This window comes from Puma concolor, chromosome B1 (assembly GCF_028749965.1).
Source record: "Puma concolor isolate L17-30 chromosome B1, mPumCon1.1.hap2, whole genome shotgun sequence".
Lineage (NCBI taxonomy): Eukaryota > Metazoa > Chordata > Mammalia > Carnivora > Felidae > Puma > Puma concolor.
Window position 1 is genome coordinate 116,192,225 of NC_141670.1, and position 25,535 is coordinate 116,217,759.

Here is a 25,535-nt window from a genome sequence, read left to right on the forward strand (position 1 = left end):
AGCAGGGGCCGTGAGACCACAAGGGTAACTTCAGTGATGGAAAGGGTGGTGGCGTCAACAGGTGTTTCCTTTTTCTCGTTAGGAAACGTTCTAGAAGAATAACCTAAAAGTTTCCTAAACCAGGTTCTATGTGTGGTAGAAATGCATGTAACGTATTTACTTATTTTCCCATTATGTGCTACAGTTAGCTTCAGTAAAAAAAAAAAAAAAAAAAAAAAAAAAATTAATAAGCTCTCTTTTTATCAACCATGAACTGGAGGGGGGAAAAGAATCTCTCAAACCATTAACATCGTGACCCAGGACACCAAACGAGGATGAGCATTCTGGGGACAGTCCTGTTTTGAAAGTCTGGATTTGAGATTTTCAATCTTGCTATTTTGTTCTAATCTGGACCTGCTACCTTGGGCACATCACTTAAGTTCTCTCTTTTCTGAAGCCACTGGACTTCAGGGTTTCTGATGTCTTTCCAGCTTTAAAATTCTATCTTGGAAGACACTTTCTCAAGCCAATGATTAAAAGAAGCTTATGTTACACTGTTTCTCTTTGTTGGCAAAGAAGAAACAGATGTTTCTAAAAAACTGTTTTCTGTGGCCTTATTATTGCTTTACTGGTAAGAAATCTGGAGTGACAGCCACAGGCAGGTCATACGTAAATGCCTTCTCTGGCCACTCCTTCCCCACCACTGCCACTTTAAAGAATAACAACAGGCCAAAGAAGATGGGGCATAGTTTTTGCCTAAATTACCAACCCTTACTTTTGTAGCCATTCAAGCATGTTACGACTTTAAAATTATACACACGTTTATTTCAATTCAAATTTTCACCGATTAAAAGATTGCGTTTTATTAGAATCAATTTACAGGCAGTTTGCAGCGACGATTTCTCATGGGGAAAAAAAAAGAGACAGACAAGAATCATTCAGACTTTGGATGTGAATGAAACCTCTTCCTGCAAACAAACACATGGAGATATTCCCACAATCCAACAGGATGAGCTGAATAAAGACGTGACATCTTATGCCCAAAATGTAGGGTAAGGCCTGAAGCTGCAGGTAGCACACGTCCTCATAAAGGCAGGATGCAGGTGCCGCTCAGCACAGCATTCACAGGCACAGCACACACGTGTCCAGTGGCTCGTTCCTCTCCCATGTGGCAGCGATGAACACAGCACGCACTGGGAGGAAGTGCTGTCCCTTTTCCAAAGTGAATGAATCCAGGCAATTCTTTATGAAAATGATAAGGTTCGAAAGAAATGTTTGCTCCAAGGCACCCAGGGTATAAAGCTTTTTAGAAAATACACAGAAATGAACAGACTAAGAAAGGGAATTAGTTCTCAATGAAGAAATCTGCTATTATTAGAACTAGTGTAAATCATTACTCCAGATAGAGGACAATCAAAATGCACACGGAACAGCCTGTGCTGTGTGAGGGAACATCTGACAAAGAACATTCCCACGGGCACTTGGGGGAGCCGCTGGTAGGTGCTTACGGGGGTTCTTCCCGGAGCCAGAGAAGCTGCGCCTCACTTGTATTTGTAATACCCTTCTCCGGTCTTCTTGCCAAGCTTGTTCTCAGCTACCAGCTTATTCAAGGACGGGCTGGGCTGAAACAAGGGGTTCTTTGCATCCATTTCATGCCACCCTATTGAGAGGAAGAGAAAGGGCTTAGGACGAAGCGCTGAGTTTATTTTTACATCGCAGCATTCCCGGGGCAAGTCTGGGGAAAAGGGTCCCTACTCTTACGTGGGCGAGCCCTGAGGCCACCACAGCAGAGGCAGGAGGCAGGCTGCCCTGAGGGGGCCATATGAGCCCTGAAGGGTACGGAGGAGAGAGTGCCCCAGCTAGCTCTACCCCAGCCCGCCCACCCGCCCGCCTCCCCCGTCTCTTCCTGGAAATTGCTAATGCCAGCGGTCCAAAAACAAAACCAGAACCAGTTATTCTGCTGGTTGGACCCCTCAGTGGCACAGGGAAACAACTGGAACGCATGTTAAAAATCTGAATTTGCTGCCACTGGTATTTTGCATCCTCATAAAATACAAAGTTCATGCTCAGTTAGAAGCGTCCTCGCTCCCAGCAAATACTTAAGTATTCTTTGTGAAACTTGGGAGCATGAGCTCCGCTCAGCTTCAGTAGCCCAGTTTAGTAATTATCTTTACCGTGTCCTCAGAGCCCCTCCAGTAAACTAGATACATTATTATCTTTACATGGCTGTGTAATTCTGTTGCAGTGGAGGTTACCCAAATCAGCATTTATGACACAATGACACGGCGTACCAATGTGAGTTTCCTGGCTGTGATACTGTACTGTGGAACCATTAGAGGAAACTGGGGAAGGGGCACACAGGGCCTGTCTGTGCTAAATTTGAAACTTCCTGCGAATCTATAATTGTGTCAAAATGAAAAGTTAAAAAAAAAAAGTTACCCTGTGAGGAGGCACTAGGCAGTCACATTTTTCCTTTTCCTGTCATCTTTTAACTTGACTCTTTAAGCTGGTGGGGCAGAACTTTGGAAGGTCTAAGACCCCTTATAATTTCTGTTTTAAATAGGCATTATAATTCATAGTTGCAAGAGACTACCTCAACTGAAGTAGAGACAGACGACAGAGAATTCCAATTCCTACCGTCAATGATGAACTTCGTAGTATCCAGGCCCACATAATCGAGAAGCTCAAATGGGCCCATAGGGTATCCAGCCCCCAGCTTCATCGCGGTGTCGATGTCTTCCTTGGATGCATCACCTAAGAACAAGAGGGCAGCCCTTGTTGATCAGTAAATACAATCAGTAAATTTACATGATGTAAATTTACACATTCAAAGCACATCCAGAGTCAGGATTTGCGGCTACAGGAAGATTTCATCTCAGAGGTATATGCCAAATAGATGGCAAGATTTCCAAAGCTATTCCACCAAGCTATTCTGGGAGGTGAATTCTAGAGCACTGCTACGTGGTTCATGGAGACAGAAGGCCCTGGTGGGCTGGAAACATTACTTATTTCTAATGGATTGGGATTTTCCAACTCTGGAATAATTTACTACACCATTTAAAGCTAGAGCATAATTTTATTGATAAATGGACTTTTTTTTTTTTAAGTTTACTCATTTTTGACACACAGAGAGAGAGAGAGAGAGAGAGAGACAGAGCATGAGTGGGGGAGGGGCAGAGAGAGGGAGACAGAATCCGAAGCAGGCTCCAGGCTCTGAGCTGCCAGCACAGAGCCCGATGTGGGGCTCGAACTCACAGACTGCGAGATCATGACCTGAGCCGAAGTCGGACGCTCAACTAAGCCACCCATGCGCCCCAATAAGTGTACTTTTTTAAAATAGAAAAGAACTAAGCTTTATATTGTTATGTGTATTGTATGCATATTTTTCTTTTCCAGCTTTCTTGGTTTTACAAGTAATGAGTACTTCTTTACACTCACATCAACGCTTCAGTCAAAATGAAGTTTAAAAAGAAGCCCAAATCGGATTTAGAATTGCCAAAGCAAGTTTAAAAGTGTGTTTAGTAGAATAAGACAAGAGCCAGGGCGCTTTTTCGCTGGAATTTTACCCTTAATGATGGTCTTTGGGCCACAAGAAGCCTTTGAGAGAACTTGTCCCTTTTATCCAAAATCAGGAATGGGACAGTCTGTAACATGTGACCATCTAGAATTCTGTTCCAAAGCATAAAGAAATGGCCAATTACAGCAAAGCTAAGTAAAAGGAGAAAAAAGTTAAAATACTCAAGGAGGATCTCCTACCTAAATATTTAAGATTTTGAGGTGTGAAGAATAGGAACTACTTAAACATCTATAAAGACTATTTTTTAAAAAGCATATGAAGTACTAATGCCAAAGGAATTCGAGACAGTTCAAGGTGATTAAATTCCAACCGACTACTTCTTACGGGTGACATTATTAATGCTTCGGGTAATTAGTCAACCAGGGGATGCTAAGATGCTAAGAATCACAATCTGAGTTTCAGGCCATAAAAAGGCAAAAAGAACAGAAATCATTACATACACTAGTTTCAGGCGGCATCCTTCATTCATTCAACTTTTATTTGTATCAGTTATGCACCAGGCACCAGAGACTTGGAAGGGGACGGAGAGGAAACAAGACAGGCACTCAAGCACTCCTGATACAGTGGGAGGACCCAGATGTGTAAACCAAATGTCCCACCAGGCCAGTGCTGAAGGTTCACGAAGAGCCACACCTCTGTGTGGGAAAAGGTGGAGAGATTTACTCGGAATGCCTACGTGTCACCAAAATGCACCACTGAGGCCCAGGTCCTGAAGGATGAAGAGAATCCCAAGGGATGAGTAGGCAGGAAGGGCATGCCAGGCAGAAGGAACAGCATGTACAAAGGACAAATGAGCAGGGACATAGCAGCTGAGAAGTGGATTCTGCTCAGAGGATTTTATCAGACCCCGAGGCTTCTATGGCGTTACAGACAGTGCTAAACAAGGGCCCAGCACACTCTCTCCCTGGGCTTGGTACCCTCCCTCCTCTAACACCTGACATGTGCTTGGCTCAACCCCTTACTTCCAGCAGGCCTCCTCTGCTCAGGTGTCACCTCATCCGAACGCCCTGTCCCCTCCCTGCATATAAACTAGCAACTGTAAGAACTCCAGGCTAGGACTCCCACCATTCTCTTCACTTTATCTTTCTCCGCGATTACTGGTCACAATGTAACACGTTATCAACTGGTACATTTACTGTGGCCTATCTACCCTCACTAGCATATAGGCTCCTGGGGACAGAAATTTCATAGCCTAATGGTTCCAACTTACCTAAAGCCATTTAATCATATCTACATTCAAGGACAGATAATGAACTCTAGAGACAATTCTGTAATTCCAGATTCAGAGACTCACTTGAAGACTTTTACTTCGAAAAATACTACGAAGATACAGCATATCAAAGAAAAAATCTAAACAGTGTTACCAAGTTGGCAACTCTAAAATTCTGAGTAATACAGAGCAAAAGAGGCAAAAAGAAAAGAGGGAGAAATAAAACACAGATTGGTGTGCCAAGTGGGAGTTAAATACAGTACTGTGTTTTAGGCCAATAATTCCTAAACTTGTTTGTAGAAACAAGCACTTTGCTGAGAATCTGACCCCTGCCCCAAATAAAACGCACATACACACAAAACTCTGCATCAGTGTCAGGAGGGGCCTCCCTACCTCTCCCCAGTTAAGAGCCCCTAACTCTAGACAAGACAACAAAGAAAAACTTCCTCAGTGAACTCCCAGACTTCTGCACGGGGCGGCGGGGACCAGGGACCTGCCCCGACATGTTTCTTCTGCTGGCTCATCAGCACCACCTACCGACCATTCTTGGCATTCACAACAAAGTGCGGCGGGGGGGGGGGGGGGTGGGGGGTGGGAAGGGGGTGCGGAGCAGCACCCAGGATCAGAAATCCCACACAGCCGCCATTCCTCTCTTCATCAACAGCCACCTAAGTGCCTGTCCTATACAAGCACTTTGGGGCCTATGAAGATGAGGAACATCCCAGATACTGCTGTACTGCAGCAAAAAAGAGGGTAGCAACAAAGGAAGACATGTGCCCTGCTACAGGGAAGAGAACAGCAACCACCCCGAGGGAGAGCCAAAGGGTAAGAAGAGTTAAAGAAACACAGGTTGTGTCCAGCTTGGAGCAGTGAGGATGGGACCTTCTGATGGAACGTGGGAGTCACGTACATGGTGAGGACAGCAGGGGCAGAGGAGGAGGTGAGAGCAGGTTTCCTGGCAAGGGAACTATATATATTTAGTAGTCTACAACAGAAACACTGAGTAAGTCTTGAGCAGAGGAAAAGCAGTGAGCAGGATGTCACATGGTGACCGGCTAGGACTGGTGAAGGCTAGGGCTTCCCAGGGCCTGCCACCAGCACTGCCTTCCCAGAGGAGCTAACCATCTGGCCCCAGCACCCTGCCAGAGCTACCTGGGACCTGTAGGAGTGGGCATTTGACAGGTATGACTGTCTGCTCCTGGGTGCCAGACTGCTCAAAGATCTAGAGAGAAAGCCCTGGCCCACAGGGACAAGGTGACCGACTACACCAACCAGGCCTCAGCTACAGTGTGAGCAAATGGGAGCCACACAGAGGACAGAAGCCAAAGGACCGAGAAAGAAGGCCCAAAGAAGCAGCCAGGAGGCTGAGCACATCAGCAGTGGTGAGGGGACAGTGAAGTGCTTCTAGAGGTCACGGGGAGCTGGCGAGAAGTATGGGTGCAGGGCCCCCAGCATTCCAAGAGCTGCTCAGTTGCCCCGGAGGCCCGAGTGGTGACTCTGCTCTAATGCCAACACATCCTCCTGACGGGCCCCTACCGCTGTGGCGTAGCACACATACCCCAGGTCGGTGGTATTTATCATGGACCAAATGTGAGTGTCCCCCAGAATTCACATGTGGAAACCCAGCCCCTGACGTGATAGTAACAGAGGTGGGCCTCTGGGAGGTGATCAGGATTAGGTGAGGTCATGAGGGTGGAGCCCGAGGATGGCATGAGAGCCTGTGAAAGTCAGGAGAGCTGGTTTCCTCTTCCTGCTCCCCACCACGTGAAAATACAACGAGAAGTCAGCAGCATGTAGCCCAGGGAAGGGCCCTCACCAGAACCTCACCATCTGGAACCCTGGCCTTGGACTTCCAGCCTCCACAACTGTGAGAAATAAACGTCTGTTGTTTATATGCCACCCAGTCTGTGGTATTTGTGATACGGGAGCCCCAAATGACTAGGACGGTGTTGTACAGAGAAACTCTCCCCAGAGAGGTTTGCAAAAGGCCGGGCTAAACAAAGTCACGAGTGTCTTCACTGCACGACTCTGCTGCTGGACGCTGACACTCCCCCGGCTATGTGGGGGCAGGTCCGGCATGCAGCGTCTCCTCACCCTCCTGGACAACATGACAAATGAGTATCATCGTGACAGACGAGAGAAGAAGAATCCAAGACAGCTTCAGGTTTCAAAGTAGAAGTGATGCAGTCCAGCCAGCTGCTCAGTGCACTGTGCGGGCACACGGAGACACGGTGGGGGGTGGCAGCTAAGCACCCTGCTCAGTGCACCAGAAGAGGGGGCAGCAGCGTGGGGCACGGGGACATGGTAAGGAGCCTGAGGTGTGTGACACATGGACCCCAGACATGACCCCAGACGTGACCCCAGCTGCTCTGGCTCACAGGCCCCAAGCAGCGCCGTGGGGAATGGGGCAAAGGGGCGAGCAGTGCTGGGCTGCTGTGGGCAGCACCAAGGGCAGTCTAAGAACATATTCCCCTGGGGTCGGACCCCTCTCCGGCTTCACCTCACAGGTGGCATGTGATAGGGAGGGTCACAGGGCCCACTGCCAGTGTGAGGTGAGCAAAGACCAGAAAATGCCTCTCAACTTACAATCAGATACAAGGTATATCTGAAAATATATCAAAGTGACAGTATGTTTTGGTGGGGAAAAAAAAACAAAACCCATTAAGAGGTAGATTACCCACATGCTACATTCTAAAACATTACATTAAAAAAAAAAAAAACTGCCTTTCAAAGTAGGGTAAAACACTTCACGCATTCTTTGAGGTGTAATTAGGCATATTTGTTGATAGATAAACACAGAAGTGTTGGTTTGATCTTGGAGCAAGTGTGGCAAATGCTTCCATAAAACAGAGAAAAGTTTTAATATTTAAAGCAGATTTTGAGGAAGCAAATGTGCTTTCATCTCTCTGGAAGAGCTGGTGTAAATATTTTGTTTCAAAAATGACATTCTCAAAGAGTGAGCATTTGTGAATGAAGTAACTGAAAACAATTACACTTGCTTTTTATCCAGTCCTATTAAGGCCTATTTGCCTCAGAAGCAGACATGATTGTTACCTCTCCAGAAATGTGGTGGAGAAGCTAGGCAGGAGGCTGAATGCCATTTTATAACCTTGGACTATGTCCTGAGTTTTATATTTCTTTTTTTTTTTTTTTCCAACGTTTTTTATTTTTGGGACAGAGAGAGACAGAGCATGAACGGGGGAGGGGCACAGAGAGAGGGAGACACAGAATTGGAAACAGGCTCCAGGCTCTGAGCCATCAGCCCAGAGCCCGACGCGGGGCTCGAACTCACGGACCGCGAGATCGTGACCTGGCTGAAGTCGGACGCTTAACCGACTGCGCCACCCAGGCGCCCCTGAGTTTTATATTTCTCAAACAGGGGAAATCATTCTTTGTCAATCAACAAGTATTGAGAAAAGCATTTTAGACCATTCTTAAGGTTTTTTAAAAAAAAAATGCATTGCGGCATCATTTACTAAGGATGGGAAGGTTCTTATAAACAGTCGTTGTCACTTACCTCCCACCACCTGTCACACTGTCACAAATTTTAGAACTTTAAGGAACTTTAAAGGTCCCCTAGCCCAGTGATTTTTACAGTATTATTATTATTATAAGCAGGAAACCGTTTCATCAAAAGCAGAGATTTAGGATATAAATCCAGGCTGGCCACACACTTGCTCTGGCTGAGACTGTAAGGGGTGGGGGTCAGTTCCAGGGCCACATCTCAGAGGCTCAGAGGCCTCAGAGGGAACCCAGGAGGCCCAGGGAACACTATGACAAAGGTCCTAGGGTCCAGGGTGAGGCTGGTTCACAAAGCTAAAAAACAGAGGCTCCTCCCACACTGTGTGTGGCCCAGCCTTTCCTACAGGGCCTGCTTGAGCACTCCCAGTGAGCAGGTGCCCCCAGCCTGCGTTAGGACAGCTACCTCGTTCATGCAGCCTGATCGCTTCCATGAGGTATGGCACCAGGAGACGGTTCACAATGAACCCAGGAGTGTCCTGTTTTAGGAGAGAAAAATAAAAGACAAGGGAATTTTCACTGAACTTAATCTTTTGTGAAGTCACCAGACTGCCCCTTCTCCCTGTGCATTGTATCACCCACATTTATCAAGCTCTGCATTTTCAAAATTTGTTTCCAAATACCAGCACAGCCCTATTGCTATCATACATAATAATATATCCAACAATTATAATACTTGAAAAAAATTTCAAACCTAGATGCCCCCACTGCAGGAATAAAGGCAGACAGAGGCAGATAGGTCACTGGAAAAAACACAGCTTTGAAGGCAGGCAGATCTGGGTTCAAGTTTTAGTAGTTCCTGACTTTGTGACATTCTGAAATCAGTTTCATCATTTGTGAAATGGGAGTAATAATTTCCACAAGTTGTGAAGATAAATCAGAAAACACTAGCATGCTGTACACATGGCTCTATACTCAAATGGGAGGGAGCCCTTTACTCCTCTCCTCTCCCACATCCCTTGCAGGAATTTAGAGAAGGTGTGCTCCCATCTTGAACAACCCTCACAGGAGCGCTGCTTCCCGGGATCCCTGGAGCCATTCTTGGGCTACTCAGGATTTTCTCGTGCACCAGTGCATGGAACATGGCAGCTGAGCTGGGGACAGGTGCTGGGACAGACAAGCAGATGCCCTGACACCCGCTGGCCTTTCATGGCCCCTGTATCCGGGATGACCCTCTTGCACTGCACACCTCTTTCATCCACTTGCTCCGCATTCACATTAATCATCTCTCCTGGAGGCCTACTGTGGGATTTGATTCCACCTACTGATCTCTTTGGGGAACTGTGGGGCAGGTTGGGGTGGTAATTTTTTCGGTGGTATTTATGTAAAGCTGATTTCCACTAAGTAAATGGTGTAATTTTTTTTTTAATATATGAAATTTATTGTCAAATTGGTTTCCATACAGCACCCAGTGCTCATCCCAAAAGGTGCCCTCCTCAATACCCATCCCCCACCCTCCCCTCCCTCCCACCCCCCATCAACCCTCAGTTTGTTCTTAGTTTTTAGGAGTCTCTTATGCTTTGGCTCTCTCCCACTCTAACTTTTTTTTTTTTTCCTTCCCCTCCCAGTAAATGGTGTCATTTTAACAAAAGGCTGTGATGTTCCTGCAGACAGAAATCCTCACTCTAGCCCTGGGCCTTGGGTACCATTTCTAGCACACACTAGGTACTCCATAAAGGTCTGAATGAAAGATGGCCTGCCTCCTGCATTACTCTTACAGCTAACCTGACTGCATGCTGTGTAAGCCAGGCAATAAAGCCACAGGATTTGTACCTCCTTTTACTCTCTACTACCTCAGTCCCCACTGGAACAAAGAAATGAACAAACAGCTTTATCAGTGTATCCACAGTTATATTAATGAAATGATGCTGACTTTATAACTAGGGCGAAAGTGCTTTTCAACTTCAAAAAGTTTATCGTGAAAACTGAAGCCATGGTATATGAAGCACACATATACAAGGTTAGAAGTCGGAAGTACTCTGGGGAAAACATCCACTCCAATTATAATACATGGAGCTTTATACAAAGTTAATATCCACATAATGGGTGCACAGAGCTCAATAACCAAAAAGTGCTAAAATTCACAAAATATTCACACTTAGTAGTAACCAAAGAAGTACTCATTAGAATACAATAGCATTTTGCAAATAAGATTATCGGCAAGGGTTTTTTTTCCCCCATAATACTGATATTCAATGCTGGTGATGATTCAGACACATACACTCTCACAGTATTGTTAGGTCAACTAGAATGTAAAGAGACATAGTCCCTTAATAAAGTAATTTAATTTTATGTAATTGTATACCTTAGACTTCTCATGCTCATTTATAAATGTACTTTGTTTACTTGCTATGTGCCAGTACTTTAAAAATATTAATCCATTTATTCCTGATAATAACCCTGTGAGACAAGCACTGTTACTACCTTTACAGGGGGAGAGGACACTGAGGCAGAGCTAGGTTAAGGAACTTGCCGGAGGGTATACAGCTAACAAGTGCCAGAGCCAGGATCTGAACCCAGTCGTGCTGGCTCCAGAGTCCACGGCCTGAACCTTTTTACACCACACTCTCCTCACAAAGTTTCACTACAAAGAAAGACACACTTCCAGGTGCATCAATGTCATTCTGCTACTCTGGGTGTTGGTCTACTGCAGTCCCGCAGGCCACACCCAGCCCACAGCCTGCTTCCGTACAGTCTCACTGCAGCACTGGCCCTCACGCCCACTTGTACTCTCTGCTTACGCCCCCCTTCCAACAACAGAGCCAGGTAGTTACAACAGAGACTGTATATTGACCATCTGGCCCTCTACAGAGAAGTCTGCTGACCCTTGTTCTTTGTGGCTGCCTTATATTGTCTGGATGCTTCACTGAGAGCCTGAAAAACTGACCAGAAAGCTTTCAGGTATCACCTGGGGAAAGAGCTCTGAAATGACATAACAGGGGCAATTTTATTCCTACCTCCGCACCTGCTGTGGCCACTCCAATGGAAGAATGGATCATCACTCTCCACAAATTAATGATTATGCTGCTAAAGATAATCACTGGCTGTCCCTGAACTTCCACTTTCTTATCCAGCTTTTGACTTGCTACACATCAATGTTCTCACACCGTTACTACTTTCTGCCACTAACAAAGCATAAACCAGTAAGTGCAACTGTAACATCTGATGATTGCTGTGATTTTTTAAAAAATCCACACAATTTAAAACAAAACAAAACAAAGAATGAGTGTTTAAAAACAAGATTCTGTAATAACAGTCCTGGATTAGGGGGACTACACATGAGTCTGCTCTCTCAGGCAATGGGGTCCACATCGACAGATGGCTTATTCAGATGATTCATGAACGATAGGAGTTTTCATAGGTTACTACAATTCTGTGACTTCAAACTGGAGAATATTTTAGAAAGGAAAAGCATACTGTAAGAAGAACCACAATGATAGAAAACTTTCAGATCAGAAAAGTAGACACATGCTTGTAAAAATCTGTAATGGTATGACACAGCCGCCAATCTAGAAAAACTGTCAAGCCACACAGAAGTGTAGCCCTAAGTTCTGGGAGGACTGAAGAGGAAAGGCAGCAAATGGAGACTGAAGGAAATCAAAACAAAGTAGGTGACAGCAGCTGGGGTAATTTCACATATAATAACTGAATATCTCAAGAAGGGAAAAAAGCCCAGAGGCATGCTTCCCACTCAGCCATGCTTTTTAATGAAAAACAAGACACGAGACAAAACCACAACACCGCATCCCTACATCCCTGAGAAACAGCTTCGTTCACACTACCTAGGGGAGTGGGCTCTTCCTCTTTCATCACATTCCTAACCACCTGTCGTGTTCTTTCACCAAGTGAAGCACTGGTTTTCAGTTCAGGATGCAGGATGCATGTGGCTACCTGGCTGTGCCTCAAACACAGGCTCCTGGGCTCCCCTGAGCCCGCAGGGGCTAAAGCCAATAGGGTAACAGAAACCATTTATGGAAACACAACAACTCGTCAACAAAGGCCAAGACCCAGAGAGAAGTTTTCTATTCAGCTGAAGCTCTGGCTCCATTCAGACCTCAAACTATCTACCTCATGGCCTTGGGCAAGGCTTAGGAGTCTGGCTCCGCTGCTGGCAAACTAGAAAAGAGCCCCAGCTTGCTCTCTGCAGCCCACAGACAGACCTGTCGTTAAGAGTTCCCCAGCTTTCACATCTTTCTACAGAAGAATTCCACCCCAATAAGTCAGTTCTGAGGAAAACCATCCCCCTTCCCAAGGTACCTATACCCTACCTTACAAGAAACAGGATGCTTTCCCAGGGCTTTGCTGAAGTCTATCAGAGACTCAACTGTCTTCTGGCTGGTCATTGGTGTCTTTATGACCTAGAAATGCAAAGCAGAGAATTATGACCAGAAAGTTAGCAAACAACTGCAGTAGAACGACTCAGGGAGACATTGATGTTAAATGTCTACACACAAGGTGGCAAAGTAATTTGAGTTACAGAACAGAAGGATCTCAAGTCAGAAACAAAGAGTTTAGCAAAATGTTCACCTTAAGACAGTGAAGTACCACACAGAATGTACAAAATCAAGGCTTAAAATATATATGTGTAGGGGCGCCCAGGTGGCTCAATTAAGCATCCAACTTCAGCTCAGGTCATGATCTCGTAGTTCATGAGTTCGAACCCCACATTGGGCTCCCTGCTGACTGTGCAGAGCCTGCTTTGGATCCTCTGTCTCCCTCTCTCTCTGCCCACCCCCCTGTCAAAAATAAAAATAAAACATTAAAAAAAAATTTTTTTTAAACAAAAATATAAATGTGTATGTGTGTAGGAGAGTTTTACAGACTTTGTCCCTGTGAAAGACCTGGGTTCGAATCCCCATCACACCATACTGGCTCTGTGACCCTGGGCAAATTTCTTGAAAGGACACTGAATTCACTCTATGAGCTAAAGGAGTTGAGGTCAGGCGACAATGGAATTAGATTAGGAGGAAAAGCATTAAGTGCAGCTCCTAGGAGGTATAAAGTGCTCAGTAAATGCTGGCTTTTGTTACTCTTTTAATTGCTACTGTCGGTTACTTCAGGGAGGTAGGCAGAAGTCTCCGGAATATGAGAACTGCCCTTAAAGTACTCTGCCTGGAGTACCACTTTCTCTTAGTCTGGATGAGGAGGGTGTGCCCCTGCCCCAGGAGAGCACAGTCACAGGTCTCTCTGACTCTAAGATGAGCATCCCCCCCACCAGCAGTCCACCCTCTCCCACAGGCACCCCAAAGCCCACTGGCTTCTTTCACATCAGAACAGGCTCATCCCACAGAGGGAAGTCTTCATTTCCAGCAAACAGGGGCCCAAAGCTGGGCCTGCCTCCTGATAGGCCCTGGGCCCATGAGGTGCCGTGCCAGGGGTACGACCACCACCCCACTCACAGTGGCCTGGCCCTCCAGGAGGTGGCACCAAGCACCATGCCGGGCAGTCAACCCCCAGGACACATTTAGAGAATTCACCTGTCAGGAACTAGATTTTGGCAAACAGAGAGAGACCCAGGTTAATTTATTTACATGCCAGTTAAGGAACTTCAACAAGAGTCAAAGCAAACAGGCTTGGCTTCTACATTAGACCCTTTATATGAGGTCAGACAACTCCGTCAGCCCCCGCGCCTCACCTCTCTACTATGCAACGGGGTAATGATACTTGACACATCATCCATCTTGTAAGAGGGCTGTGTGGCTTAATGAGCTAGTATCTGTGCAGGATGAAAGGTGTTCCACAAATGAAGAGAATCATCATCGTCCACGTTTAATGTGATCACAGCTTGGGGTGTGGTGGTATGTTAGGACACTAAGGGAAGTAAAGGAGTAGCACAGAAAAAAGCACCACGAAGATGGGGAGGAGGGATGGGATGAGATGGGCCAGAGGTCTGCTCTGCAAACACCATAAATCAAACAGCACCAAGAGTTATTCAAAAGGAAGTGTGAAAAGGTCTCCAACAGAACCCCATAGATTGAACTAGGACAAAGGTTGCTAATTATAGAGTTTCAAACATAATTTGTCGGTTTAAAAGGAGGATGCATATTTAACCACCCATTCAACAAACAGCAATGTGCTATAGATATTCTGCTTATAGTTCCAATATAGACTGGAAAAAATATATACACACATATATGAGTCCGGTCCCAAGTAACGAAGAGCTGCTCAACTCAGGATATGATTCATTTTCATGCTCACCATCAGCAACACATATGCAAACACCCAAGAATAAAAAAATGAATAAAGAGCACTTTTAGAAAACATTTTCTAGAAAATGGTAACATTTGCTAAGCATTGGCTGTTAACAACCAACGTGCTACATTTCCAAATACATAGATGGACATTAGATAAATGCAGTTGAAAACAGCATTATTACTGTTTGAATAAATCTATAAAATGTGTCTTTATCTCCAAAACACATGTACTGATACAGTAACTAAAGACAGTAATTAGATCCTAAGCACTGAAATGTTGAAAATCCATTCTGTCTCTTTGCTCTTTTCTGCATAAGGATAAACGAAGTTTCTTTCATTCCCCCCTCCCCTCCAATCCTTAACTTCTTCAAAAACAGCCAAAGTGGGAGTACACTGGAAGAAGCTGAGAAGCAACGTTAGCAGAACGGATAAATTCCTATCGCAGATGGGTCAAGAGCTGTCTAACCACAAGGAAATCTATAGTCATCACTCAACTAGAGGCAAAAGCTTATGAGGGGTGGGGTTGGGGGCATGCAGGATGAAGGAGGGAAAGCACTGGGAGGAGAAAGCAGACCCTGAGACTCTCCCAGGGAGCCCCGTAAACCTCCCCCCACCCAGGTCTGCCTGGCTCCACATCCCCCACACTTCTCACGGACAATAACTCTTCAGCCTCAGAACAAATGCTTAATAGCGCTGCTCCTCAGACCCTGTAATTAGCCCCCTGTAAAAGGCAAGCTGCCACATTTCAGGTGCAAAGTGTCTATTGTGACTTGTCTCCAGGTACCCAAGTCTCCAGGCAAACAAGCAGAAGCAGCCCAAACAGGATCACTGAGGGCCCACTCCCCTCCATCTCAAGGGTCTGTGGTCAGGAGGTTCAGGCTACCGGGGAGCTGCTTTAATAGCTGTGATCAAAACACATGGGAGGTGTGCCTCATCTGAGGACAATACCAAGGCCCTGTTACCTGGGCCAGAATTCACCTCAGGAATGGTGGACAAGGTGGTACAGCAGCTCCTGTGTAAAACCAGGCTAATAAAATTCCATTTACAGCCTGGAGCAAACTGACCCCACTGAGACAGTATAAACACATGTGGCTCTGCTCTCTGTGGTCTCATCAAGCCAGTGGTCTTTGGTGCTGTCTTCCCAGCCAGATGCCTCTCTCTGCACTACCCATCAAATACGGCGCAAGTAAGTACATGACACTTCACAAAGCTAGCAGCCCTTCTGGCCATCACTGGTCAGAACACCGGGCTGCAAAGGAACAAAGCACAACAGCCTTCCTAGATATTAGGTGCTCTTTCCTCTTCTGGCTCTGGAAGGACAGACTGCGGCCAGAGAAACTCAAGCACAAAGACCATCTTCCGCCCTCCCGTTCATATCCACCCAGAGCAATCACCGGTAGCAGCCAGGGTATGGGGCAGAGAGCAGGGCTGGGAGAGCCAGCAGAGCCAGCAGACATGCGTGAGCCCACTGACCTCCACAAGCTTCATCATGGGCACTGGGTTGAAGAAATGGAGCCCGGCGAATCGGTCCTGTCTTGTGGTGGCATTGGCTATGTCTGTGATGTGCAGAGAGGAAGTGTTGCTGGCAAAGATTGTGTGTCTGTGGAGAGAAAGATGGCGGAGTGTCGGAATGAGTCCCATCTCTGGAAACAAAGAGGACTGCTCTGGGTGCGACTGCACAAGGCGACTGCCTGCTGCCCCGATCTATCGTCCTGATCCCTGGAGGAAGTCAGGGAGAAGAGATCTTTATCCAGGAAGCTGAAATCAAGTGACCAGTTTCATTCAAATTCTGAAATTTTAAATTAGGTAATTTAAAAGCTACCTGTTCCAAAGGTATATCTAGTCTTTACCAATCTTTCATTAATTTTAGGGAGAAACATTTCTCTACTTTCACTAGTTAATTTTCATGATACGTAGGAAAAAAGGAGGCTACTACTTAACCTCAGTCACAAAATGAAACCTAAATGAGCACAGACTAATAAAAGAAAGGATGCATCACAGACTCTCAAAATAAACAAAAAAATTGTAAAGAAACACCTGAATCCTCAATGAGAAACATCAGATGAAACAGATGAGAAACATTAACTAAGATCTTTTCCCCTCAAGTTAAAAGTTTTAATTTTCCACTTAAAGGGAATTAAAAATGCAAACAGAAGAAAACCAACATGGTCCAAAAAATGTTTTAAAGTTACATGGGTAGGTCTGGGGAAGGAAGAAGACATGTACATTGTAAACATAGTTCTAAGTATTGTGCTTATAAAATCTCCTCAAACAGCAGTACCATCTTTTTTGTGTGTTGTATAATATTAATTTTTAAGAATCCATATTTATTTAAACCAAATTCAGTTTTTAAAGACCACAGTAAAGTGGGGTGCCAAAGGTATTACAGGCAAATCTTCAAACAAAGACTTCTAGGCTTTCCTACAGCACCACCTTGTGGGTAAACATACATAGAACCACCTAATACTATTTAGAACCATAATGGCCTGGTCAGTGCATGAAGGAGAGGGGTCCCTTACTGACCAGACTGGGGTGGGGGTGGGGGGGTGGGGTGGGCAGTGTAGCCTACCCAAAAGGCAAAACTAAATCTGCTTGAAATCAGAGGTGAATGGGAGAGGAGGGGACAGGAGAAGAAACATGAGTGTGGCTGCACTGCAGCACTGTTAGGCTGCACATCAGGAACCACAGCAGCAGGGCCACCGCAATCCAAGGCTGTGCTAGCAGGGGCTGTTATCCTCATAATGCGGAACCTGTTTATAGCACGACTTGAAGAGCAACTTGTCTGCAAAAGGGAGAAATGAAGGCATACTGGAGGGCACATTTCATTAAAGGAGCCCAGTCCCGGGTGTCTCCCATCCAAGGCTCTCCCAGCATGTATTTGACCAGAAGGGGAAGACACCTCTTCCTCACACACCTCTCCCAGTAGGGCTGGGCCAGCTCTGCTCCTATCAGCTCTCACACTGCCCTCCTTCCACACAAATACTGTGTGTGGACAGATTAAACATACAGGGTTGCCTTATCTTCCACAAAAAAGCACACCCTCACCATTTTCCCTGAAACACTTGACTCTTGGACAGTCTTTGGTTTTTCCCTAACACTCAGGTACCCAAAAAACTACTTTTCTCTTAAATGTACTTAACAGAAAATCAGTAGCAAACATGATGATCATTAGCAACGCCTCCAAGCCTTAGTACGGAGAATGCAAGAGGGGGTGGGGGGCGCTGAGGTGGACTGGAGAGTTCATACTTTGTTGGAAGTGGAAAGACAGGACTCAGCTGGGACCGACCGTGGGCTCTGGCCAAACTTTTCATCGGTACTTTCTGTACTGCAGTTAGGGAAGTGATGTTCTTTTCCAGGGTGCATCAGGGCTTCCACCTGGAACTCTGATGCTAGAACATATTCTAAACTCCTGCTACAGGATTAACTAAAACTTAACAGGAAAGTATATCTCAATCAAGCTGCCTAAAAAAACAAAAACAAAACTTAGGAGGTATTCAATAAAGGTGGTCTAAAATGAAAACAAGAGTGTAGAGAAGGACAGCTGGTGTCCAGAAGCAGAGTCACATCCATGGCGTGCCTACTCTGGTGTGCCCTGTCGCATGCCACATCTGTTTTACATCAACCTAAGTGAGAGAGCCTAGTACAGTGCCTGACACACAGCGGGCACTCAGGAAATGTGAGTCCAATTGATTAGTATCCTCAACAACCCTGTGCAATAGGTACCATGACCCCTATTTTGCAGATTACTAGGGAAACTAGTCTTAAGAGGGTTAGAACTGGGAAGGTCTTGGAAACTATTTACCCCTAACACCCCATTCCAATTACAGATGATAAAAACTGAGGGCCAGAAAGACTTCATGACCGTCCAAGGTCAGAAAGGAAAGTGGGGGGGGGGGGGGGGGAGAGAGACACGGCCCCAGGCCACCTACCTTTCCCCTAACAGTCCTTCCATTACTCACACTGACATGAGAGGGCAGTCAGACCCGTCACTGTCACGAAAGAATGACCATCATTTAAATAAAGGCCGAACTTCTAGACTACACCTTTCCTGGGGTGGGAGGTGGTTTATTACCTTAGAGGGCTCCCTGCTCACTTGGGAGCCAATATCTGGACCAAAGAATTTTCTGTTTTTGCAGACCCTAAATGTCAATGTGAAGAGAAAGAGCACACTGATCAGCAGAGTGATACAAAGGTGACAGAAAGACAGGTGTCTCCTCTTTGTCAAAAGCAGGGCTTCTCCGGATACCAGGCCATACAGCTAAGAGGGCTCACGTTCCAGCAGGCTGGGATGCCAATGTTTCTCTGTAACTGCTGCTCGCTGGCAGCCTAAGAATTGCTTTTGTCATATAATCTTATTCTGACTTTCAGTTCTAACCAGGAAAGGTGAAGTGTGGCTAAGCAAGCCCCAAGGAGAGTGTGAATAAATCAGCCAGGAGTCACAACTGCCAAAAGCCAAAAGTCAAATACAACTGAAGGTCCCAAATTCTGAGAACGAGAGCTGCACACGCGCAAAAGCTTGCTGACACTCGTTCAGACCGCCAGTTCTGAGCCCCAGGCGCCCGTACGCCTCACCTACGTGGGGCTGACTCGCCTCTCCCACCCTTTGCCAGGAAGTCTGGGAAGAACTCAATGCTCCCGTAATGCTCCCAAGTGTTTTGACTTAATCCAGATAAAGCTCAAAACAGGAGAGCCCAGGGAACTTTGTGTAGACAGAGAGGCATTCCCTTCAACTACACCATTCTGGGGCACCTCGGTGGCTCAGTTGGTTAAGCGTCTGACTTCGGCTCAGGTCATGATCTCGCAGTTTGTGGGTTTGAGCCCCACGTCGGGCTCTGTGCTGCCAGCTCAGAGCCTGGAGCCTGCTTCTGATTCTGTGTCTCCCTATCTCTCTGCTCCTCCCCTGTTCATGTTGTATCCCTCAAACATAAACATTAAAAAAAAAAAAAAAAAAAACACTACACCATTCTGAAGGTTGTCCTCAAAAAAAGTAATTTTGTCATGAAACTACTGTGAGTTTCCTCAGCAGACATCTGAGGACATGCCCAAGCTCTTTGTCCTCTGGCCTGGGAGGGCCCAGGCAGAGGACTGTCTCTGAATGGACCCTCCACTTTCCTGTGGGAAATTCCACCCTCATTTTGGGACAAGGATCAGACGGAGGCAGCTCAAGCCTTGGGAAGCAGACAGGGAGGATGGAGAACAGGGGAAACAGTGTCAGGTCTTCTAGAAACAGCTATGTGATATTAAAAAGAGAAGTGGGCTTGGTGTCAAAAGACTCCCTCCTGGGAGAAAAGCCCAAGCCAGGGAAGGGAGCCCTTAAACCAACAAGAATGCCCAAGGGTCACATACTCAGAGGCAAACTTGTCCAGCCTCTTGAAGAGCTCGTTCTTCACCTTCAGGTTTTCCACGATAGCCTCCACCACCAGGTCTGTGCTGTGGACCACAGATGCTGCATCCGTGCTGGTTGATATGCTGTTCAGGGTCTTCTCCACAAATTCATCACCCGCCTGACACAGTGGAAGAAAGGAGAAGAGAGTATTCACCAGACTCACCAGAAAATGCTGTGATTTGCTGAGGCAGGAGAGAGGAGGGCGAGGACAGGCAAACAGGCCCCAGAGGCAACTGGAATGTATCCTGAATTCTAAGAAATAAAACTCCCTACTTTTCCGTTTAGGGACGATGGCATCTCAGTATGCTTCTAGACACCAGGGCAACAGTCAGCCTGGGAACGTCCCAACTGCTGGTCAGCTATCACTATCGTGTACAGGTCATAATCCTTCACTCTTTGTCAGCTCTGCTCCAGTTACTAAATGGTCCACCTGCAGCACCTGCATCGGCCTGCTCTCTACCTGTTCAGTGAGTGAGCAGACTGCCATGCACTGTTCCAGGAACAGGCTTCCAGGGAGCCTGGAAAGGAGTAACAGCTTAGCTCAGCAACATTCATTAGTCTGAGAGGTGATGCTGACTATTCTTTTTTTTTTTTTTTTCCCCACCATGAAGAGAGAAAGGCACAGGTGAAAGAGGGGCAGAGAGACAGAATATCCCAGGAGGGGCAGAGAGAGAGAGACAAAGACAGAGACAGAGACAGAGACGGGGAGAGAGAGAGAAAGAGAGACAGAGAGAAGTCGGGCTCGTGATCACCCAATGCAGGGGTCAACTCACAAACCGTGAGATCATGACCTGAGCTGAAGTCAGATGCTTAACCGACTGAGCCACCCAGGTGCCCCTGACTATTCATCTCTAAGAGAAGGCAAACAGGGCGCCTGGGTGGCTCTGTCGATTAAGTATCTGACTTTGGCTCAGGTCATGATCTCACGGTTTGTGAGTTCAAGCTCCCCATCAGGCTCTGTGCTGACAGCTCGGAGCCTGGAGCCTGCTTCAGATTCTGTGTCTCCCTCTCTCTCTGTCCCTCTCCTGCTGGCACTCTGTGTGCATCTCTCTCAAAATTAAACATTAAAAAAAAATTTTTTTTAAAAGAAGGCAGAGAAGAGCTGAGTGAGGGCAAGAGAGGGTAAGAAAGCCAAACTTAGCAATCCTTCTTCAAGTAATAATTGCCCATCACAAACCAGCAACTGGTGTTGCAAAAACATGCCAGACACAGCCTCCGCTTGCGGAAAGCTTGCAGTCCCACCTTTGTCTCATCTGTGACTCCAGATTTCCACAGACATACGTCAGGGCAGAAGACAGCACCTCTAAATATATTCAGTAATTAGTATCAGCCTCTCTCCACTCCCCAAGAGCAGAACAAAACATAGACTCCTAGGCCCAGCTCCGAGATTCAGATTCAATAGGTCTGAGGTGGTACCTGGAAAACTGTTTTTTAGAAAAAGATGCCCCAGGGATTGTGATATAGCTAGTAGACTAGCCAGCACTTGAGACCTCTGGCCCACATAAAGCTTGGATTGTGATAGATGATGTGATTTCAATCAAATTGCTAGATCTGTGAGAGGACAAAAAAATGAGAAAATGAATAAAACATAGTACCTGCTTTCTAGAGGCTCATAATCTAGTCAGAAGTCATGTGTAGGCACAGGAGTTAAAGAATCTAGGAAAGTATTGTGGGTAAAGTTGGGTGTGGGCATATCCTTTATAGGATGGATGGATTTCTACTGGTGGAGATGGGGGACAAAGAAAAGACCATATGAATGAGTGAGCTCTGGGAGCTTTTTATTTGGAAACTATCAAATGTAAAAATGTTGAAAGACTAGTGTAATAGTAGCAACTGTAATGTAAATCAACCTAGATTTAATAATTGTTAAAATTTTGCCACATTTGCTCATTTGTTTTATCTTTCTTTACACACCCTTGTTTTCTTGCTAAATCTTTAGAAAGTAAATTGCTAACATCATGTCACTTCACCAGAATAAGTACACATGCATCTTCCAAAAATAAGAACATTTGTTTACATAGCATAGTCTCATTGAAATAGCCGGAAAATAGTGCATTCTCGAACTTCCCCAGTTGTCTCTCAAGATGTAGTCAAAGTTTACACATTTCATTTGGCTGTTTTATCTCTTAGTTTTAAATGGTCTGCTTATATTGTTTTTTTCTCCCCCATGACATTTTTAAGTGAGAAATTTCCTGAGCTAAATGTAGACTCATGCATACCTGAGAAATAATACAGAGAAATCCTTTGTAAAAAAAAAAAAAAAAAAAAGGAAGAAGACAACACCTCTAACAAGTGCCATTTTATTTCAGGATGTAATTTGTCCATGGGGTATTGTCAGCCTGGGAACATATTCAGCAACGTGGTCATAATCAGCAAAGCCATCCAAAACCATCATGGAACAAAACAACTATCAGAGCTCTTCCACAGAAATATAATGTGAGATAAAAAGTGATTTTAAATTTTCTATTGGCTGCATTTTAAAAACTGAACAGGTAAAATTAGTTTTATCTAACCCAATCCATCTAAGATACTATCATTTGAACATGTAATCAATATAAAAAGCAATGAGATGTTTGGGGCGCCTGGGTGGCTCAGTTGGTTAAGTGTCTGACTCTTGATTTAGGCTCAGGTCATGATCTCACAGTTCATGAGTTTGAGCCCCGCATCAAGCCATCACCTGATGGCTCCACATCGGGCTCTACGCTGCTGGTGCGGAGCTTGCTTGAGATTCTCTCTGTCTGCCTCTCTCTCTGCCCCTCCCCTGCTCTCTCTCAAAATACATAAACTTAAAAAAAAAAAAAAAAAAGCAGTGTGACATTTTACATTCGTCCTTCCTATTAAGTCTTTGAAATCTGTTGTCTGTCTTCACATGCAGCATGTGACTCGACTTGGACCAGCCCCATGTTGAGCTCTCCACAGCCGCCTGTAGCAAGTGGCTGATGTGGTCTGTGCAGAACAAAGTGCATGCAGTGTGTCAAGGAGGCAAGCTGAAGCTGACTCGTCCCTCCTCCAAGCACATCCCAGGCACAGATGAGAAACACCAAGACACCAGACTCCCAAGGAGTCACTCATCTGGAGCTGTGCATCTGGAGCACACCACCCACTTTTTTTTTTTTTTTTTTTTTTAATCCTTCAAGCAGGGCCCAGAGCCTCTGCTCAAAGGAGACAAGCAGCAGATGTGTACAGAATAAACAAATGAAAAATGCAGATGACCTGGGTTCAGACTCACTCTGTCCTTGACTCCAACTTCCAGGGCTCTTAGCAACACCCCCCTGCCCCTGGCCCCATCTGGACCCTCATCACCCTCATCACAATATGCCCTATCCCAGGTCCCCCTATCATTAAGAATATGGGGGACAGGGGTGCCTGGGTGGCTCAGTCAGTTAAGCATCTGACTCGGTTTCAGCTCCAGTCATGATCTCACGGTTAGTGAGTTCCAGCCCCTCACTGGGCTCCACACTGACAGCGCAGAGTCTGCTTTGGATTCTCTCTCTCCCTCTCTCTCTGCCCCTCCCCTGCTCACTCTCTCTCTCTCTCAAAATACATAAATAAACTTAAAAAAAAAAAGAATTTGGGGGACAGATGCCAGTTGTTAATCTGCCTGTGATACTTATTGCTTGGATTTCTTTAGGGAGAAAGTAAAAATTATCTCCATTCCTGCCCCTCTGATTTTTAAAAGGTGACTACATATTAAGAAAATGCAAAGCGGGGCATCTGGGCATCTGAGTCAGTTAAGCATCTGACTCTGATCTCGGCTCAGGTCATAGTCTTGCGGTTCATGAATTCAAGCCCTGCATTGGGCTCTGTACTGACAGTATGGAGCTTACTTGGGATTCTCTCTTTCTCTCCCTCTGTTCCTCCACTGCTCATGCTCTCTCTCTCTCTCTTTCTCTCAAATACATAAACTTAAAAAAGAAAAAGAAAAAGAAAATGCAAACCAAAACCACAGTGAGATACCACTTCATACCTCCCATGATGGCTATTATGAAAAAAATAAAAAGCAAGTGTTGGCCAGGATGTGGAGAAACTGGAACCTTCATACACTGCTTGTAGGAATGTAAAATGGTTTAGCCACCGTGGAAAACAGTTTGGTGGTTCCTTAAAAAGCCAAACACAGGACTGTCATATGACCCAGATATTCTACTTCTGGTACATATGTGAATGAATTAAAGAAGGACCTGAACAGATAGTATATCAATGTTCACTGCAGCATTATTCATCACAATGGTCCAAAGGTGAGAACAACCCAAGGGTCACTGACAGGAATGGATAAACAATATGTGGTATATAGACATACAATGGAGTATTATTCAAGCATGATAAAGAGTGGAGGTCAGACACATGCTACAACCTGGATGAATCTTGAAGACAGATGAAATAAATCAAGTCAAAAAAGGACAAAAAGCATATGATTCCACTTACCGGAGGTCCCTAGAACAGGCAAATTCAGAGAGACAGAAAGCAAATTAGTGATCACTGGGAGATGGGAGAAGGAGGGAATGAGGAGTTATTGCTTAATGGGTACAGAGTTTCTCTTTGGAAAGATGAAAGTTTTGTAAAGAGTTGTGATGGCTGCACAATAGTGTGAATGTAATTAAAGTCACCAAATTCTACCCTTAAAAATAGCTAAAATGGCATATTTTTCTATTATAATAAAATACAATAAAAATACAATAATAAAATAATAAAATCTAATAAAAAATAGCTAAAATGGCATATATATTCTTTTATAATAAAGAATTTCAAAAGGTGGGGTGCTGGAGTGGCTCACTTAGTTGAACATCTGACTCTTGATTTCTCCTCAGGTCATGATCTCACAGTTCATGAGTCTGATGTTGGGCTCTGTGCTGGCAGCGTGGACCCTGATCGGGATTTTTCTCTCTCCCTCTCTCTCTGCCCCTTCCCTGCTCATGCTCACTCTCTCTCTCTCAAAATAAATAAACTTTAAAAAAAATTTTTGAGGGGTGCCTGGGTGGCTCAGTTGGTTAAGCGTCTGACTTCGGCTCAGGTCATGATCTCACAGTTTGTGAGTTCGAGCCCCTCGTCGGGCTCTGTGCTGACAGCTCAGAGCCTGGAGCCTGCTTCGGATTCTGTGTCTCCCCTTATCTCAGCCCCTCCCCTGCTCAGGCTCTGTCTCTATCTCTCAGTAATGATTAAACGTTTAAAAAAAATTTTTTTTTTTAATAAATAATTTTTTTGAAAAGGCAACTAGACATACACTATGGACACCTGAGGTGACAAAAAGAACAAAATCCCTACCTGCACTCTTCTCTGCCTGTGTATGAAAGTGAAATTCCATCCAAGCCCCAAGGGAACCAATCTTAAGCAACTTTAACAAGGTGACAAGCGTAAACAAAAATTCACTTGGTGACTTCCACAGTATTTCTAATTAAATGTGAAGGTCCAAAGAAAACGAGTCAGTGAACCAGTTTCCAGCCTTCTAGGGTTCCTCAGGTTCTTGCACCCCCTCTGCTGCTGGGAAGTGAGAACATTCTGTATTTTCCTCTCTGGTAAGACATTATAAAAGGGCATAAGACATTGTTTAAGCAATCAAAATTTTCTATCTGAATACAATGTTTATTATATCATTTTCTTTTAAACTTACAAGTACAAAAATTACCTTCCTGTTTCACTCTTTTCCATCAGTATAACAAAACAGGTGTTCCTTAA

The 25,535-nt window shown here is 45.2% G+C and overlaps 1 protein-coding gene across 1 annotated transcript in view; it reads right to left on the reverse strand.

The window, feature by feature from the left end:
- Positions 1 to 782: 782 nt before the first annotated feature.
- The window catches only part of HADH (hydroxyacyl-CoA dehydrogenase), a 50,637-nt gene continuing 25,884 nt past the window's right edge, over positions 783 to 25,535 (reverse strand). The window contains exons 3-8 of the mRNA XM_025921787.2: positions 19,826 to 19,983; positions 15,953 to 16,079; positions 12,554 to 12,643; positions 8,692 to 8,764; positions 2,617 to 2,733; positions 783 to 1,639 (exon numbers count right to left, since the gene is read on the reverse strand). Of these exons, the coding sequence (XP_025777572.1) occupies positions 1,521 to 1,639; positions 2,617 to 2,733; positions 8,692 to 8,764; positions 12,554 to 12,643; positions 15,953 to 16,079; positions 19,826 to 19,983 (684 nt within the window). The 3' untranslated portion in view covers positions 783 to 1,520. The remainder of the gene's footprint in view (positions 1,640 to 2,616; positions 2,734 to 8,691; positions 8,765 to 12,553; positions 12,644 to 15,952; positions 16,080 to 19,825; positions 19,984 to 25,535) is intronic.